Source organism: Centruroides sculpturatus, unplaced genomic scaffold (genome assembly GCF_000671375.1).
Source record: "Centruroides sculpturatus isolate CEXI.00-Female unplaced genomic scaffold, Cexi_2.0 scaffold1142, whole genome shotgun sequence".
In the NCBI taxonomy this organism is placed as follows: domain Eukaryota; kingdom Metazoa; phylum Arthropoda; class Arachnida; order Scorpiones; family Buthidae; genus Centruroides; species Centruroides sculpturatus.
In genome coordinates this window covers 233,755-253,628 of record NW_019385483.1, presented here as the reverse complement: position 1 = coordinate 253,628, position 19,874 = coordinate 233,755, and the positions used below count along the sequence as shown (strand labels likewise).

Sequence of the window (19,874 nt, the reverse complement as noted above, 5' to 3'; positions counted from 1 at the left end):
TATATATATAATTATAATAAAGTTACAATAAATTAAGTTAATATATAATTATATATACAGTACCTTATTTATATATAATTAATATATAATTATATATACAGTACCTAATTTATATATAATTTATATATAATACTGTACAGATGATAGTAATCTCTCCGTAGCATGGCGCTTGACGGCAGAAAATAGTTCGGCTGCCCGATGACGTTTTACGTAATTATAGGAGTTTTTTACCGTATTTTACGGATACCGTCGCAATTTTTTCGCAGTTTTATAGAAATCGTAATTATAAAAACCCGTTTTATAGGGGGTCTACTGTAAATGCTTTGGAAGAATAATAGTACCACATCCTCCAACTTCATTTTTGTATATTCCTATATAAACAGCTATAAATATAATTTCATTAAGTATCCAGCTATCACTCTGTAACATGCTTCCCAAGTATACAAAGTTGTCCACCTGTTTCACGTTTGCACCATCCAACGTGAAGTAGCAAGCTCTTTTGTCAACCTTAGTACGTTCAAACACTATGCATTCAGTCTTATTAGTATTTATTCGTAGTCCTTTCTCTTGCAACAATTTCTTAAATCTGCTAAGCATCCTCTGCATTTTCACTTCATTTTCACTTAACAACACTGCCTGCATACAACAACCCACCCACATTCTCATTTTCACCTGCATCCAAAAAGATATTAAACAGCCACGGAAAAATTACGCACCCTTGTCGCACCCCCTTCTGAATTGCAAAGAATTCAGAAAAGGAGACAGGGCTCAGATTCACACATGCATGACAGCAAACGCAAAGCAAACTCTTGAACAGCACATCCTCTACCATTCCTGGAACCACGAGCATATCTCATACTTTACCATCAGTCTATCGCTGTAGGCGCCGTATCAATAGTTTCCCATACATCTTACCAGGGAAGGTGAGCAGGTTTGTAGCTCAATAGTTGGCACACATAGTTTGGTCACCCTTTCCATTATAGAACGACAAAATTACACCATTCAGCCATTCCTCTAGCACACATTCTTCACGCCAGCAAGTGTTCAACAAGTCACTGAAACAATATACAACCTTTCTCCCACCGTATTTAATCATTTCAGCAGTTACTCCCTCCATTTCTGCTACGTTACCACATTTCATTGGTATAGTGCTACGTGTAACTCAGAAAATCGACTGTAAATAAAAATTAATTGACACACTAAAAATAAAAAAAAATTTTTAGTTAAAAAACAAGTAAAAATTATACTCTTTCTATTTCCGACTTCGAGGATTTTATGAGCCAAAACAAGCTTATGTAAAGTTTCCTTATGTTACTAAAGCTTTTGAAAATATAAACCAATATTTAAAAAATTTTCTGTATGCATAGTTGCGAGCCAAAAGAATAAGATGTCCAACATTATCAGCATAATAAACAGTGAAAATTCGCCCAGAGACCAATTTAAAATCGCCGGTGTCGTATATAGGATGTCATGTACATGTGGAAGCCCAAATTATTACATTGGAGAAACCGGAAGAAGATTGGAGTTGAGAGTAAAGGAACATGAGGCAGCCATTAGACTGAGAAGAACGGAATCAGCATGGTTTTTACATTGCAGAAAATTTAATTGTAATATAAATATAAAAAATACTAAAATTTTGTATAGAATAGAAAATAACTTAGAAAGAAAAATTGTAGAACATTTCTGTATCGCCGAACATGTAAATTTACTTAATTTGAATGCTGGAATGATTGTTGATGCATGCTGGGAACGGCTGTTGGGTATAAAACGTAACCAACGAATAACATCCTGATGTATCCACTGAGGAGGCCTAGATGGCGAAATGCATATGGATAAAATTAATAAAATAATGATTGTTCCTTGCTACTTGTTTGTCTTGTTTTGGCTCATAGAATCCTCGAAGTCGGAAATAGAAAGAGTATAATTTTTACTTGTTTTTTAACTAAAAATTTTTTTTATTTTTAGTGTGTTAATATTACCACCGATCCCATTGGTTTTATAATTGAAAAATTAATTCATTTATAGAAATGCAATCTATATTTTAAAGTGAGACGTAAGATATTACCCAAGTTAAAATTATGTAAAAGTAACTGCCGAATTTCGTAAAAATTAGAGTGTATTGCGAATAAAACAGTGAGATAACTCCGAATGACTACTACCAGTGTTTGTTCTATATCCTACCGTTGTTACAATTTGTTTATTCTATTGATTTCTTTTAAGCGGTTCTGTATATTGGAACAATACAGATCGGTTTTGCTATCTACCACTCTGAATGTTGAAATTCTAAGGTAAGTGTCACTACAAAAGTTATGCTCCTCTATACATGTATAGAGGAGCATAACTTTTGTAAGCGCCTGTATAAATATCTCCATCATTAAACCTGAGGTTTTCACTTCGTAAACGTTGACATCGAATTTAACCTTATTTATATGTCTATTAATCGCGACCGTTCAAATTCATGAAGATAGGAACACGCCTATTTAAAAAAACTTTTATGTCAAAAAATTAATGTATATTGTATATTTTTTGCTTTTTCCCAAGGAAAATCTCGATGTACTTGATGTTAATTTTTATTCTTTATGATTAACATTTTGAATTTAATTAAAATTTTAGGCTTGATTAAAACATAATAATACATTATTTTGTTTTCTTACATTCGCCACAGGAGAACAAGGGATAAAATGTCGTATGGATGACATTTTTCTTCTTGGAATTCTTCGTGCTACAAAGTATGATATGCAAAGATCGTTGAAAATGCTGAAGAATTATTATGAAGTGAGAATAGGGTATCCTCAGTACTTTAAAGATCTACTTCCTTCTAAATTGGAACATGTTTTATCACTGAATTGTATGCAAATCTTACCAAAACCAGATAGTAAAGGAAGATTTATTTATTTTAATCAAATCAGTAAGTAGACCTGTTGTTATTGAATTCTTACTAAGCATATATAAAAAATTAAAATATTTAAGATAAATATAAAGAAAATAAATATATAGAAAACATAAACAATCGAATCTAGTGTTTTAACTTATTTTCAAAAATTGTGTCGCATACTTATATAACCTTTTGTAGTTATGTTGACATTTGCGAATTTTTTACAGGTAAAGTAAGAAGGAACGAATTGAAGTTATTTTGATGGTAGACAAAATAGTCAGTGAAATCTTGCGTAAATCCAAAATATGACCTGTTGCATAAAATGCTTGTAATTGTCACGAACTGTACTAATTAGAATTTATAAGCAAAATGTAACCTACTCTTGTATCAAATTACAAGCTACTTGTCGTACGCAAATTTGACTACTGTCCTTAATAATCAGTAAGAAACAGCATATACTTCTTACAAGCGTTAATTTAAATGAAACTTCTAACTGATAACGTGTGAGTTGTAATTTTTATACACCTGGTACTAACATTGTGTGATAAATAGCAATGTTTGAATATAACCAGTTAAAATGTTCAGCAACGTCTGCAGGTAACAATTAACTATCATCAAAATAACTCCAATTCTTTCTTATTTACATAGCGCCATGTTTTTTTTTTTGTGAGATAATAAACAAACATCGTAATAACACCTACAATGGAGATTTCTGGCTCATTCTGTAGTTATTGACGTTTAAGAATTTTATAATTATATTACAAGGAACATTTTTGCACAGTTGTTTAATTATTGTTTAAAATTATTTCTTATTTTTTATTACAAAAATAATACTTTAAAAGTAATGTAAGAATGCACTCGTTATAAGTTTATTATTGTTACAATTTTTTAAATTAATGATTATGAAGAATTTATGCGTAACAGTTGAATTCCTTAGTGAAAACAATAGTTTCTTTATTTATCTGATCGGCAGTAATGTAGTCTAAAAAGTGAAGAGTAGAGAAATGTAGTAAAGGTGAAGGAAATAGAAAATAGTTTGTATATAGAATATTGAAAAAAATTGTAAAAGTTTTATTTCCTGTAAATTAAAATAATTTATCATAAAATTTTATAAAAGTTAGATCAATATTTCAACTGTATTAGTTATTATTCAGATTTTATGTTTATTTAATTAATTCCTTTTTAATTATTTGATTCACTAAATGAATGTACTTGAGACAACAGATAATGATCTCTCTTTATCTCTATTTGTCACTGATTCTCGAGACCCAAATAAACGAGGATTTCTACATTCGAACAGGTATTTTATTTCCCATTTATTTCGACCAAATGAATATATAAACCAAAAATTTAAATTCTAAAACATATTTTACATGGTATTTTTAAGAAAATTAAATCAATATTTCAACTGTATTAGTTATTATTCAGATTTTATGTTTATTTAATTAATTCCTTTTTAATTATTTGATTCACTAAATGAATGTACTTGAGACAACAGATAATGATCTCTCTTTATCTCTATTTGTCACTGATTCTCGAGACCCAAATAAACGAGGATTTCTACATTCGAACAGGTATTTTATTTCCCATTTATTTTGACCAAATGAATATATAAACCAAAAATTGAAATTCTAAAACATATTTTACATGACATTTTTTAAGAAAATTAAATATATTTACAATTTAAATTATTTCTTTTTATTAATATTGAGCAATACGAAATTGATTGAAGACAGAAGATTAATAAAAATAATTTTTTATTAAAATATAATTATGCTTTTATTAAAATATAATTATGTTTATAAGCCATATTCTCATATTGAAATATTGATTTTCTTAGGAAAATTCGATACTTCTGTTACAAATGGAATAGATGGAACTCGTTGTTTTTTACTTACTTTCGATCTCATGTTAAATTTTCATCGAACTCAAGAGAATAGTGTAGTTATAATTACGGATGCTAGTGGAATGGCACTATCACATTTTCTAGAGATGTCACCAAGTTTTATCTATTCATTGGTGAACATTTTCGTGGTAAGAAATTATTGATTAATTAATTAATATTAAATTTTGTATTCTGTATTATAGTAAAATAAGTTATAATGGGAACAGCATAATTTACCATGCACTTTAGAAACATATATTGAAAATTCAGTGGCACATATCATTTTACTATGGGAGGAAGTCTAGTTCTTTTATTTTATAATTACATTTAGTAACATATTGCATTGTTTCTTAAACACAAGTTTAAATTATCCTATATTTACAGGAAATTACGGCGAGTTGCACAAAAATGCAAACAACAAAAAAAATTATAATTTAGAAATAGGCTAATTGTTAATATAAGAAAAAATATACAAAAATTATTTTCATATTTAAAGTTTTAATTGAAGTTATTTCAAAATAAAAAAAAATTAACCATTTCGTTCTCTTTCTATACAGAAATAAAACTAAAGAATATTTTTTTTCTTAATGATTTTATTTCACTTGTAATAAATCACATCTTGAACATGAATAAAATCTTTGTTTCTTACTGTCAGCAAGCATAGGTTTTTTTAAAAAAAATAATCAGTCACATGATATGTTCTTCCAGACCGAAATGGAGGGAGCTTTATATATAGGGACAGCACGACATAAAGATTTTCGTCCTCCTGAATCCATCCTGATTTCTGGCTGAGGTCTTAACTGCAGGAATATTATAAATTACATTGCTATTCTTATACACAAAACATATTTAAATACTCAAAAGTGATATATAAATCCTGTAATTAATTAACTTCACACTGCATAATTTTCATACATTTATCAAGAAAATGGAAAAATATTTGAAAGACTTGTTGTGTAAATCATGGTAACAATATCTCATATATTTCTAATGATGATACTAATTTGTACTAAAATCTTTATTATTACACTGTAGAGTTCTAACGAGTCACATATTTATAGTATTTAGTAATAAAATAAATGTGTATACAACTTAGTTACTTTTGAAAATAATGTCATATGTACTTTTAGAAAGATACTTATCCGCTTCGATACAAGGAAATACATTATGTCAACGTGAGTATTATGATAAAAGCAATTTTAACTATGGCATTTCCACTTTTACCAACTAAACTCAAGGAAAGAGTAAGTAAAGAAATATAATTTAAATAATTTAATATTCTTTAACAATTTTCAAACATTTAAAACACATTTTCTTTCTGCAAGAAAAACTTGGATTTGGAATCAAGTTTCCAAATCCAAGTTTTTCTTACAGAAAGAAAATGTTGTAAGTAAAATACAGAAAGTAAATTAAAAAGAGACGTTATCCTATCTAAGTTATGAAATATTGTAAATAAATGACAAAAAAACCCATTAATATTCATATATCTGAAAACATCTTATCGTAAACACTTGCAGATGATATTAAATCTTTGAAAAATAAGGAGTTTTCAGCTACACAAAAACACGGCGAAGATTTTTGTGCATTAGTCTCGATTATGACTCAATATAATATTTGTAAAAATATTTAATAGCACAATTTCATCTTGTGTTTAACTGATATCGAGAATTTTTATAGTCTCCCCTAATCATAATGTTTACAAGTTATTGACAGTAGAGTTTGCAGTTTCATTCTAATATATGACGATTTGGAAGAGTATATTGGGAATTCTAATAAATATTTTTGGTTCCAAGTGTTCATTTCTTCTACTACTATGTGTTGTTATGGGTTGGATTCTCAATGACATCAACTTTGTTTACAAGTCTGAAAAATAAACAAGTACAGTGGACTCCCTATAATACGGTAAATACGTTCCGTTTTATATGAATTCCGTATTTTACGAACACTTAAATACATGAGCCAATCACGGCCCGGCATGTATACAGTTCAGGGACTACGGCTGCCTGAAAGGTTTTCTACCGTAAAATTAATCGATTCTAGACTAATTTGACTCAAAATTTCCAAACACGTATAATTTTTTGGGGAATAATTCATATAAACTATGCTATAAACAAAAAATTGTAGGATTACTCATCGATTGTGCACCGTTCGACGACGCCATTGCTTGAGCTTGTTTTCGTGGTAAAGCGGCGTATCGAACGGCGGGCGCGTGTTTTCTGATAAGTTATTTTTCTGCGAAAAATTCGCAGAACTTTGGAGACATCGTTAATATATAATTTTTATGGCCGTTAAATAATAAATGGTTTTTAGTAGGTCCACTACTCGTTTAAACTCAACGGTTTGTGCAATATCAGCTATTAGTCTAGATTCGACCAATCCTGTCGCGACACGAGTCGACGATGACGTTTTACCGTATTATACGAGTTTCTTTTAGCGTGTTTATACGAATACGATCGCAAATTTTTCGCCGTTATATACGAATCCGTATTATATGAACCCGTTTTTATAGGGGTCTACTGTATAGTGTCTAATAGAAACAAATAAAATCATATTTTAGAAATTAATTGTTTGGTTACCAATATTTTCTAATTTACATATTTTAAACTTTTATATAGCAAATTATTTACTTTATATATTATTTCATTAATTTCTTAAAAGATGTTTTCATTTCGCAGTTGCACTTACATTCCGACATGTCTACTTTGCACGAATTCATTCATCCGGATTTTTTGCCTTTGGAATTGGGAGATAATTTGCCTTCCGATTCCAGTAAATTCAATAATATGATTAGAGCCAATGAAGAATTCTTTCGCAAAAACGAAGAATATTTGAGATTGTACGAAGAGGAAAGAAATAAGCACTTCAGTCAAGGCAAATTTACGTATATTGGTGAAGATTTTGAAGACGAAAAAGTTAAGAAGTTTCTAGAGAAATCGGAAGAGAAATTTAAATGTTATTCCGATGATCCAGAAGCATTTATGGCTTCTCTGAAACAAGATTCAGAATTGGAAATTACACATTTTTGAATGATATACAATTATTCTGTTCTGGAATATTTTATTATTTACGAGGAAAAAACTAAACTAGCAAATTTAACATGTATTTCCATCATTTATATTATTGTATTGAAGCCATCCGGCAATATTATAATTACTATTATTATTATTTTACTGTATTATGGTTTAAAATAAAATTGAAGTGGTGATTTTTATTTACATGGTAAACAAAAGTTTCAAAAACTTATTCACTATTAAAATATTGTATATAAATATTTAAAAAGATGCTTAGCTATAATAAAACACAAATAATACTGTATTGTCTAAATACATCTTATAATGTAATCGAAATGAGTTGATAATAATAATAAGCGCAGAATCCAAACGTTTAGGAGTGAAAGTTAAAATTTATTACACAGTTAGGGTACGCCAGAGAATGTATAGTACACTAAAAAGTGTAAAATAAGCCGTGGGTTAAGGGTTAATCTCATACTGACTACTTAATCGGCAACAGGTTGGTTGATAAAACCCGATCTCGGAGTCTGTTGGATGGCTAGGAAGGCAAACCGAGTGGGAAGTGCGTCGGTATGTCGGCAGGCGTCCTCAATTGACAGGAGACAGGTTAACAAAATAATAAAACATTTATTGAATCCACAAATCTAAACAATAAGAGGCGAACTTACTACTAAGGTTAAATGCGGTTATATTAAAATATTTACATAAATTGGCGACGAATTTCGTAGCTATGTCGCTGACCTAATTTCTAGTTCGAGAGAGAGCGCTTTTACAAATTCTAACCCCTAAATACCTCTCGGTGGAAGGGAGAGTTGGCGAACGTCGTCTGTATGGAAGGGTGTGGTGTCTTCCGTGTCTTCTTGCCGATGTCCTCTCTCTGTGGTTGGATCAAGTCCGCTGTACAAAGGTTCGGGAGTCGAGGTGGGCACTATCACAAAGTATAACTTCTTATGATGAATCGCCCTAAGCTTCCGGAGATTCGAGCTTTTATATCATTAGCGTGGGAAAATTGTCACGTAATTGACTTTTTTTGACGATGACGGTGCATTCTTCACACCTAACTGTAAACTTCCTCAGCTAGTCGTTATACAATCGATGAAATCCGATCTAGTTCAAATTCTTCGGGTTTTTTCCGAAGACAATTAACAGAAAATTTGGATTTTTAAAAAGCCCGTAAATATCCGCGAGTTCACAGAAGGGATTTTTCAAAATTCCTGTCTCGGGGGAGAGGGAAACAATTAAGTATTACCCTGAACTCGGACTTTACTATAGGTGAAATTTTTTGCGGTTTGCGTGAAAAAAGTATAGATCCACATCTATACTTTTGCAATTCTATAATGGTGTATTACTGCGTTGCAATTTTGAAATTGAAGACAAGCATTTCTACTCATGGGATAAACATTACGGGATAAACATGAAAGAAAAATACCCCAAAATTAATTCTTATATATAAAAAACAAACAATAATGTAAAACAAAGGATAAGTAACAAAGATCTGCACGCCAGACATCTGCATTTTTTATATTCACAGTTGTACTGTACGTCGATTTTCATCACCTTGAATCATATATTTATTTGGCTGTTTGTAATGTTATTTGAATGAAAAAAACATTAATTAAAACTTAAATTAATGTAATTCTTTTTTGCCTTTTTTTTGCAGCGAAATCGTGCAGCTCCTACGCACACTTCGTGGTGCCACACTTCTAAACTTAACTGTGCTGTTTGAAAATTTAACACGTCCCACATCCTTAGATTTCAATTAATAAAAGCACTAAAATAATAAGATTGAAATAAAAAATTATAGTGATATAGTGAAACATTATAGAGCTTACTTTCTAAATATTACACGACGATTATTTTTAAACGAGACACACTAGCTACAATATTTCTAGGTGACAATGAATGTAAGAGGAACAGCAGGTAACAAAAAGTTTATTAATTCTTTTGTCAAGTCCCTTGTAGGTTGGACTAGACGGGTGACGAAAGACAGGGTTCAAAGTTGGCGAGACAAACAAGCACCAGAAAATTTTGGAGACTTTGTTCCGTCCAGATTCGTTTCCATATCTCGAAAAACGATGAACAGTAGCCTTTCAAGCAGGCCATCTGGCCGTTAATCAATTATACAGAATGTCCCAAAAGTTTCCATACATACAAAGGTAAAATGTAACTTTATTTACAAACATTGAAATGAAAGCATTAAAATTTGTATCATTGGATTGACAAAGTAAGGCAACGGAACACAGGGGTTATCTGCCAATGGGATAACTTCTAGCAGGACTTCCTATGTGTAAAGTGAGTCTGTATAGACACATAAAGAAAACCCGGAACACTGCATGGTAGCTAGTCCATTGATCAGGTACGAACCAATGACGAAGTACGCGTGTTCTACGGTTTTATTTACTCGGCTATTGATATGCTTGATTTCTGTCATTGTATGGAGCCCTTTGGGAAACGATGTAGATATCAAAAGTGTGATATATGAAATAACTCTTGTGTGCCTGTGTTTCTACTTTATTATGCATGATAAGTCCAGTATTATTATTCGTTAAATTCTTTTAATTAATAAACACGTATTTAAATTTTATTTCCAAACATAGTTTTAAGTGACGATACAATTAAGAATCTTGTTAGTTTAAGTTTTAACTAATTTTAGAAAAAATCTTCTACCTTAAAATTTATCAATATCAAATTCGAAATTCTCTTTCATACAAGCTAGAAAATCTTCGGGATTATTAGAATGGCGTTCAAATATTTCTTCCGCCTTTTCAATAAATTCTTTCCTATTGACATCCTTGCATAAAGATGTGTCTTCATTACAATTTTTAATTGATTTCTCGTATAATTTCACATATTCTTCGTTTCTTCGGAGGAATTCTTCATTAGCTTTAAGCATTTTATTAGCTTCATTCGGGTCGAAAGGTGGCAAATTTCCACCGAGTTGTGAAGGCAGACAATCGGGACTGATGAAATCAGTCAAAGTTGTAATATCAGAATGTAAATGAATCTGAAATTTACATTGCATATAATCAATTGGAAATTATGCTTCCAAGCAAAAATGAAATTACTCAGCTTTTATGAACAATTAAAGCAAATTAAAATAGCCTTAATTAAATATTATTAATCATACTTTTATATATTAATAACAAAATTAATAATTCTCACCGTCTTCTTTATTTTGTCCGGTAGAAGTGGAATGAAAACAGTTAAAATAGCTTCGAATATGACATTCATGTTCACGTAATGTATTTCTCTGAATCGTAAAGGATAAGAATCTGTCTGGTTAAAAAAAAAAAATATTGAAATCATTGTTGTTCTCAATACAATTTCATTATTTTTTCAGCTTATAAAAAGCTATGTAAACGAATGCATAACAGAAATTCAGATAGGCCATAACAAATACAGTATAATATTTAAGACATCAATACGAATGTATTAACTTCAAATCAGCATAATTTACCTGCATAATTTACCCCATTAAAGAAATACTCTATATCAAAGAAGGATAATATTTTTAAGCATGTCTGCCAAATTTTCTTATGTTGTCAATCAAAATTTTTGTGAAAATATTGTTATTTAGTTTCTATTAGGCATTCAGATATCCTTTGCAAATAATCAAAAATCCACCTATATAAATGCATAAATGCTTTACGAAAAACACAAAAAATCTAGCAACGAGTAACTTAACTTTCCCGGCAACATTTAAAACTTCGTGTGTGACATCATCTGTTATGATAGTTTATTAGAAAATAACTTTTTATAATTTTAATTACAATAAAATGGCATAAAAACTTAATTTTGTGCTAGGGATGTTTTATAAAATATTGTAAAATCGTATTTAAGTCCGACGATACTCGATGTATGACACACGACCCCCTTTATCTCGTCGATCTTTCATCGTCAAAAATTAATTGCATTAATCCCTCTGATAAACAAACTTCTCTGCAAAATTTCGGGCAATTTCGACAAAAACCACAGGAGTTAAGCTTCAAACAGAGTCAGATTCAGGATTAATTTTTACATTTCCCGTCGTTTCAAAATCCTCAAGCTGAAAAAATGTGAAAGTCTTGGGAGACATGTTTTGACCGATTCCCATACTTACCCTCTGTTATATACTGTATGTGGGGTATAGGCGAGTAACATTTCTAAACCGTTAAGGCAATAAACAAAGGGTTGCGAGGGAGACGGGGAGAAAGAGAGAGAGAGAGAGAGAGAGACAATGTGAGGGTCGGACGAATGACATTTAAACACCGTTCAGGGATTGCAGGGTAACGGGGCAGAATGTGCAAAGGATACAAGTGAGAAAGACGACAGTTAGTGACAACGCGAAAGAAACAAAGGAGATAAAGACGTTACGAAGGCGACAACATTATCGTTCTATCAAGACGGTTACGAACGCTGGAAAATTATTGTCATTACTAGTTCTCTAGTTCTATATTTTTATTACCTATTCCTACATATATAACAGAGCTGCAATTGAGAATAGAATGTGTAAATAAGAATAAAGGGTGGTAATGATTATCTAAACAAATTTCATGAACTGCCTAAGAAGGTTTGTGTAATTAACAGGCAATACCTGATGTTATTGGAAATTAAAATTTATATAAAAATATATCTCTATAAGTAAATGTGGTTCTGAACCTTTTCCCTTCCTTATATTACTGATATAATTATATTATATTATGCATTATTGTTGTATATCATGAAAATAAAGCGCACATTTGCATACACTATTATACTATACTTTATATTATTTTTTTCTTCTAATTGGGCTGGAATTTGAAAAAATTGTAGACCTATAAATTTCCACTGTCGTCTGTGTGATTGTTTTTCCTTCCTTAGTATCAAGAACGGTGTCAGTGAGCCTTCGCAATGTTTCCGGACAAATGATACAACGAAGCATAAACACTCTTAGTTACTTTTAATAAACTGAACCAATACAAGTTGAACAGATAAAAAATCGTCATCACACCATGCAATACGTAGACGCCATGTTTTTCCGTCTTTTTTTCGCTCGTTTTTTACAATCAATCCAATTAAAAAAAAACAGTTATATACGCGCCCCCTGCCCAAGCATACACTTTGTTTTGAACTAATACGATTGATACCGAACATCCCGCCCACCTTGAAATAACAGTTTCAATATGACGCGGTTACAAGAACAATGTCACTAATTAGTTAATCAAGAGGAAGGGGGCATATCTTCACAATAGGTCGCTTGAGCTGTTGACCAGATGCCAATTTGACTGTCACGACCCGTACACAATTGTCCTCTCCAGGATGAAGTTCACAAACTCTCGCCATCTNTTAATATTATTAATAAAAATTATTAAATTAGACCCAGGGGCCTTTCGGGTCTCACACTATGCTATAAACAAAAAATTGTAGGATTACTTACCGAGTGTGCACCGTTCGACTACGCCGTTTCTTAATCTTGTTTTCGTCATGGAGATTGTCATCAAATGGCGCTCGCGTGCTTCCTGATAAATTATTTTTTTTGCGAAAAATTCGCTGAACTTTGGAGACCTCGTTAACATAAATATAATTTTTATGGACGTTAAATAATAAATGGTTTTTGGTAGGTCCGCTGCTCGTTTAAACTCAATCGTTTGTACAATTCTGTGGCGACACGAGTCGGCGATGACGTTTTACCGAATTATAGGAGATTTTTTAGCATGTTTGTACGAATACTGTCATAATTATTTTGCAGTGATATAGGAATCCGAACTGTAGGAACCCGTGTTATAGGGGGTCAACTGTACTTCTATACTATTATTATAAAGAGGTAATGTTTGTATGTATGTAAGTTTGTTTGCAGCAGGTAATCTCCGAAACTACTCATCCGATTTCAAAAATTCTTTCACCAATTAGAATGGAACCTCAGGGCGGACATAAGCTGTATATTATTCCGTTAAACATTCATATAAATTGAAATATATAATCTAGGTTAAGGCTTTTATGTCCAACAGATGGCGCTACGAGTACGACGCCCTAAGTTTGCTTTTCTGTGAGGCATTACGCTTTTCTGTGAAAATAAACTAAAGCAGATCATCTTCTATCTATCTATATAAATAAAAATGTAATGTTCGTTTGTTCCTACCGATTCCTTTGAAATTTTGGCTCAACGCTGCATTCGAATACGCACGTGTTTTTATATAATATACGTGTTGAAATTCCCCCCCACTGAAGGGAGATGGTTAGGATTAAGGCTTACCGTAAAGAACTCTACTTCTATTTATACTATTTTAGATGCGGTTTTTTGTGTTTTAATAGGGTACATCAACAGAATGTACACTAAGAAGAAATTTTTCGAAAAATTCCCTCCCCCACAGGGAAGTGTTATAAATTTATAATAGATACATTTTGAGCCACAACAATGCGTGGCTGGATCTGCTAGTACTATATAAAGAGACAACGTATTTTTCGTTTGTGACAACTAACCGTGAAAACTACTGAACCAATCGTTGCCAAATTTTAACTGTAGCATCTTTATGACCCCCGGAATGTTTACCACTAATCAAACCTGCAGATTGTTTATTAATTAAATAAAACTACAATGGATTTTTCATCCAGGGTTAAGGCTTTTATGTCCAACAGATGGCGCTACGAGTATGACGCCGTAAGTTTGCTTTTCTGTGAGGATGAACTAAAGCAGATCATCATCTATCTATCTATAAAATGTAATGTTCGTTTGTTCCTACCAATTCCTTTGAAATTTTCACACAACACTGCATTCGAATACGCACGTGTTTTTATANATGATAGATACAAACCATGCAAATAATTGTCTTTGTCAGTGAGCCTTCGCAATGTTTCCGGACAAATGATACAACGAAGCATAAACACTCTTAGTTACTTTTAATAAACTGAACCAATACAAGTTGAACAGATAAAAAATCGTCATCACACCATGCAATATGTAGACGCCATGTTTTTCGTCTTTTTTTTCGCTCGTTTTTTACAACCAATCCAATTAAAAAACAACCGTTATACACGCGCCCCCTGCCCAAACATACACTTTTTTCTGAACTAATACGATTGATACCGAACCTTGAAATAACACCTTGAAATAACAGTTTCAATATGACGCGGTTACAAGAACAATGTCACTAATTAGTTAATGAAGAGGAAGGGGCATATCTTCACAATAGGTCGCTTGAGCTGTTGACCGGATGCCAATTTGACTGTCACGACCCGTACACAATTGTCCTCTCCAGGATGAAGTTCACAAACTCTCGCCATTTTCCATTTTGTGGGTGGCAGATCGTCGTCCTTGAGTAACACTAACTCACCAATCTTGATGTTCTCCCTTTTGGCTGCCCATTTAGGTCGTTGTTGTAGGCGTGCAAGATATTCACGTTTCCACCGTCTCCAGAAATGTTGCAACATCTGTTGGCCTAGCTGCCATCGAGAAAGGCGGTTAGAATTGATGCTAGTGAGATCTGTCTCAGGAATTGCTGAAAGGGAATCGCCAATAATGAAGTGTCCTGGTGTGAGAACGGTGAGATCATTAGGATCACTGCTAAGTGCTGTGAGTGGTCTGGAGTTTAAGCAGGCTTCAATTTGACACAACAGTGTTTCCATCTCCTCATAAATCAGTCGATGAGGTCCAAGTTCCCTTTTTAGATGGTATTTCACTGACTTTACTCCAGCCTCCCACAGACCTCCAAAGTGAGGGGCTGCAGGAGGGCTAAAGTGCCATGAAATGCCTTCGTTGGCAAGCCAGTTGTATATCTCATTAGTATGTTGCCTGATTGAAACGTATTTAATGAATTTTTTGAGTTCTCGATCTGCTCCAATAAAATTGGTACCACAGTCACTGAAAATATCAGAGCATTTTCCTCGTGGAGCTACAAACCGCTTGAGAGCTGCTAAGAATGCATCTGTTGTCAATGCACTGACTAGTTCAAGCTGAACAGCTCGAGTGACAAAACACACAAACACTGCTAAATATGACTTGAATGAATGTTGACCTCGGCCCTTGATGACGCGAAGTTGAAAGGGGCCTGCAAAGTCGACTCCACACTTAAGGAAAGGACGAGCTGGATTCACCCGCATTGGCGGTAAGTCACCCATAAGTTGTTGGGCAGTTTCTGCACGTTGTCTCACGCACTGAATGCATCGTCTTATGTGATGTCGAATGGCGTCCCGGGCTCCAATTATCCAAAAACGTTGATGTAAGGTTGACATCACTAGTTGGAGACCTCCATGTAGTAATCTCTTATGCTCCATGTCTATGAGTAAATGTACAAGCTTGTTACGATGTGATAACAAGATGAGATGTGCTTGATCAGGAGTTATCTTCGCATATCTAAGTCTTCCGCCCACCCAGAGAATTCCGTTGCGGTCAAGATAGGGATGTAATTGTGTTATTTTACTTTTGCTTGGAAGCGGTTTGTTCTTCCTTAAAGTCTCAATCTCTGGGCCGAAGCTGTTGTGCTGGGTCACCTTAACCCAATATAAGAGAGCTGAATCTAGTTCTTGCTTTGATATAGGACCTATCTGACGTGCAGTAGCAGGAAGGCGACAATTGTTGATAAATCTGTGTATGAATGCTGTGACTCTTTTTAGCTTAAACAATGATGAAAACGTGGTCAATAATGACTCATCCATTTGAGTGTAAGCCACAATGGTATGGATCTTCCTTTCTTCGACAGCACATTCTGCACTATTACATATCGCAGGATTTGTTTCTGGTAATTGAGTGTCATGAAGCCAATGAGGGCTATGCCACCAAAGTGACTGAGATAGTAACTCAGTTGCTGAAATTCCTTTTGAAGCACAGTCCGCTGGATTTTCTTCGCTAGAAATGTGATGCCATTTGGCGTTGGGAATAGTCGTTTGAACTTCCGCAACTCGATTGGCAACAAATGTTTTCCAGCGTTGTGGAGATGATGATAACCAAGAAAGTGTGATCGTAGAGTCTGACCAGGCATGAACCTCGGTGATTGGTTTCCTTAGGGAGGATTGAATTGTTTTGATCAGTCTGGACAGAAGAACAGCTCCACATAACTCCAGTCTAGGCAAACTGGTTGTTTTCAAGGGTGCAACTCTCGTTTTTGCCGCTATGAGATGAACTCGACTACCATTATTATGAGACATAGTCCTCAAAAAAACAGCTGCTGCAAACGCCCTTTCAGATGCATCACAAAAGCCGTGTAGACTAATGTCTTCGATACTTGACTGACCAACACAACGTTGGATCTTGATAGTTCTAATTTGATCCAACTGGTCTCGAAATGCCTGCCACCTTTTCTCAAGGTCTCTCGGTAAATGATCATCCCAGTCTGATTTGACCTGCCAAAGTTCTTGGAGCATCAACTTTGCTCGAATAGTTACTGGTGCAATTAAGCCAAGCGGATCAAAGATCCTTGCAATATCTGACAACATTGTTCGTTTAGTACTATTGATGTGTTCTGGTAACGTGGTTGCAGTGAAGGAAAGGTGATCAGTTGCAGGATGCAGGATGCCCCTGAAGACCTAACGTCTTGACTGACTTCTCATTATCTATTTGAAATGGCAGTTGAATCTCTCTTAGTTCTGGTGAAACTGCATCTAGTACCAATGGGTGATTTGACACCCACTTCCGAAGATTAAACCCGCCCTGTTGTGTCAGTTGAATGAGTTCTGATTGAAGTCTAAGGGCTTCTTCTGTTGAGTTAGCTTCTGTCATCAGATCGTCGACATAAAAGTCTTGAGTAAGCACTGTAGCTGCCAATGGAAATCTTGCACCCTTGTCCTTAGCCAATTGTTGGAGGACCTTGGTGGCTAGATATGGTGCTGAAGCCGTACCATAGGTGACTGTTAATAATCGATAATCCTTAAGAGGCTCGGTTGGATGGTTCCTCCAAATGATTCTTTGAAAATCTCTGTCATCTGGATGTATCCAAATCTGCCGGTACATTTTCTCAAGATCTGCTACCATAGCAATAACTGGAAACTGAAACCGAATTAACAAACTGAGTAACTCATCCTGTATTCTTGGTCCAACCAGAAGCTCATCATTGAGTGAGTGTCCTGTGGTAGTTTTAGCCGATGCATCAAAAACAACCCGAAGCTTGGTTGTAGTACTTGTGTCTTTGAACACTGCATGATGGGGAAGATAATATGTCCTTGAAGGATTGAGATGGATTTCCTCCTGTCTAATTGCTTCCATATGTCCCAAGGATAAGTATTCATCCAAAAAAGATTTATATTGATTATACAGATTGTTGTTCCCTTGTAGCCTGTGTTCTAGTTGTTGAGACCGTCTAATGGCAGTCTTTCTTGAATCTCCAAGCCTGTGTGTGGAGTTTTTGAAAGGAAGACGAACCACATACCTGCCGGTTGAATCACGTGAATGTGTACTATAAAAAATGGTTTCAAACAGTTGTTCTTCTGTTGTTAAATGTCTTATTTCAGGCAATTCTTCCAATTCCCAGAATTTTTTTAGTTGATTATTAATACTGCAGTGATGAACCTTGACTGAAGCTGGTTGTTGGTTCATACCTATTGGTCCTGATAGTATCCAACCAAATACTGTGTTCAATGCGCTAGGAGTTCCTGGTGGTCCCTTGCACTGTCCTGGACAAATAATCTCATTGTAGACATCTGCACCTAGAAGTATATCTATTGTGCCTGGTTTATGAAAGGTTGGGTCCGCCAATTGAAGCCCCCNTTATTGCTACTATACAATTTGAGTTAAATTCTTATACTTTATAATCTTTTTCTTTCATTTTATTTTAGTAACTAATTTTAAAAACACAAGTTTCATTTCAATTCAATTACAATATAAATTTTAGAAATTATATTTTTATAGATTTCACATGAACAATTTGATAAAATGGATGAAATAATTGAATATAATCGTGATATATCAAAAATACGAAGACATGACATTTGGTATATCGATGAACATTCTATATGGTCAGTAAAAAATATTTATAGACATTTAGACATTTATAGACACTTTAATAGACATTTATATAGAGTCTGTTAAAAAGTATCAATTATCGGCGAAAGATCAATGATAAGTTGATTTTACTACCAAAAAAAATTCACGGATTAAATTTTATAGACAAAAAACCATTGGATATAACTGGCTGGATCAAACAGTAATTTACAAAACTTATTAAATTATTTCACAACGTATAATATGTTAATTTTATTTAAAGGTGGACAGATAGAAAAAAAAAATCTTTTTAAAACCTGGAACTACAATTATTTAGACATCGAACTTCTTGCGATATTCTATCTTACGAACAATTCTTAATTAGACAAAAAACAGATATTTTCAATGTCAATACATTGTATTGGTAGGTATTTAATAAATAAGTAACAAATATAATTTAAATAATTATTATATTGAACTATTTTTTTTTTACTTTGTCTTATTGTTAAAATATTATTTTAAGTTGTCGTGTTTTAATTCACTTAGATGTTAGAACAAATTGCAAAAATTCTTATTGCAAATTAATTTTATAATAATAAATTTGATAATTAAAAAAATATATATTAAACTTTGCCTTATTGTTAAAATATTATTTCAAATTGTAGTGTTTTAATTTATTCGGATATTAGTAAAATTGTAAAAATTATTATCGCATATTAATTTTATATGAAGAAATGAATTGAACTGAGAAGTTTTCTAAATACTAAAGTTATTATTGCTGATCATTTGATCTGAAATTATTATGTCTGAAATGATTATTGTTCCAAGATATTTTATAAAAACTAAAATGAAATAAAAAGTTTTCTAAATATTTATAATCTTAATTTAATCGAGAAATTTTTGATCTGAAAATAATTTATATCCTGAAAAATTATTAGGTGCAGAAATTTCTTGCTTTAGATAAACTGAAGGAAAAAGTGGAAACACTTAAATAAACTGTAACGTAAAAATAAAAACCTTTCAAAATAATTTCAGTGTTATATTATTTCAAATTGTCATGTATCAGAATATTAAGACAAATATTCACCAAGAAAATAATTAATTCTAGTATTGATGATAAAAATTAAAAAAAATTCGTTTTGGTGTTATATTATTTCATACAATTATCGAAATTTATTCGATAGTAATTTCTTAAAAAAGTTTATTTTGTGATCTGAAATAATTCCATTCAAGAAA

At 32.7% G+C, this 19,874-nt stretch overlaps 2 protein-coding genes across 6 annotated transcripts in view; one reads left to right on the top strand and one right to left on the bottom strand.

Moving 5' to 3' along the window:
- LOC111639397 (alpha-tocopherol transfer protein-like) overlaps positions 1-19,874 on the top strand; it is a 247,341-nt gene that overhangs the window by 26,509 nt on the left and 200,958 nt on the right. The window contains exons 3-6 of one of the 3 annotated variants that reach the window (XM_023385279.1): positions 2,666-2,908; positions 4,716-4,909; positions 5,891-6,004; positions 7,436-7,912. The exons of the other annotated variants lie outside the window; for them this stretch is intronic. Of the exons in view, the coding sequence (XP_023241047.1) occupies positions 2,666-2,908; positions 4,716-4,909; positions 5,891-6,004; positions 7,436-7,786 (902 nt within the window). The 3' untranslated portion in view covers positions 7,787-7,912. Of the gene's footprint in view, positions 1-2,665; positions 2,909-4,715; positions 4,910-5,890; positions 6,005-7,435; positions 7,913-19,874 lie in introns of those variants that run through there. 3 annotated transcript variants of the gene reach the window in all.
- Positions 5,336-19,874, bottom strand: part of LOC111639398 (alpha-tocopherol transfer protein-like) — a 29,354-nt gene continuing 14,815 nt past the window's right edge. The window contains exons 5-7 of one of the 3 annotated variants that reach the window (XM_023385282.1): positions 10,934-11,047; positions 10,439-10,775; positions 5,336-5,560 (exon numbers count right to left, since the gene is read on the bottom strand). In XM_023385282.1, the coding sequence (XP_023241050.1) occupies positions 10,440-10,775; positions 10,934-11,047 (450 nt within the window). In that variant the 3' untranslated portion in view covers positions 5,336-5,560; position 10,439. Of the gene's footprint in view, positions 5,561-8,432; positions 10,776-10,933; positions 11,048-19,874 lie in introns of those variants that run through there. The other 2 variants (XM_023385284.1, XM_023385283.1) reach the window with 2 other exon arrangements.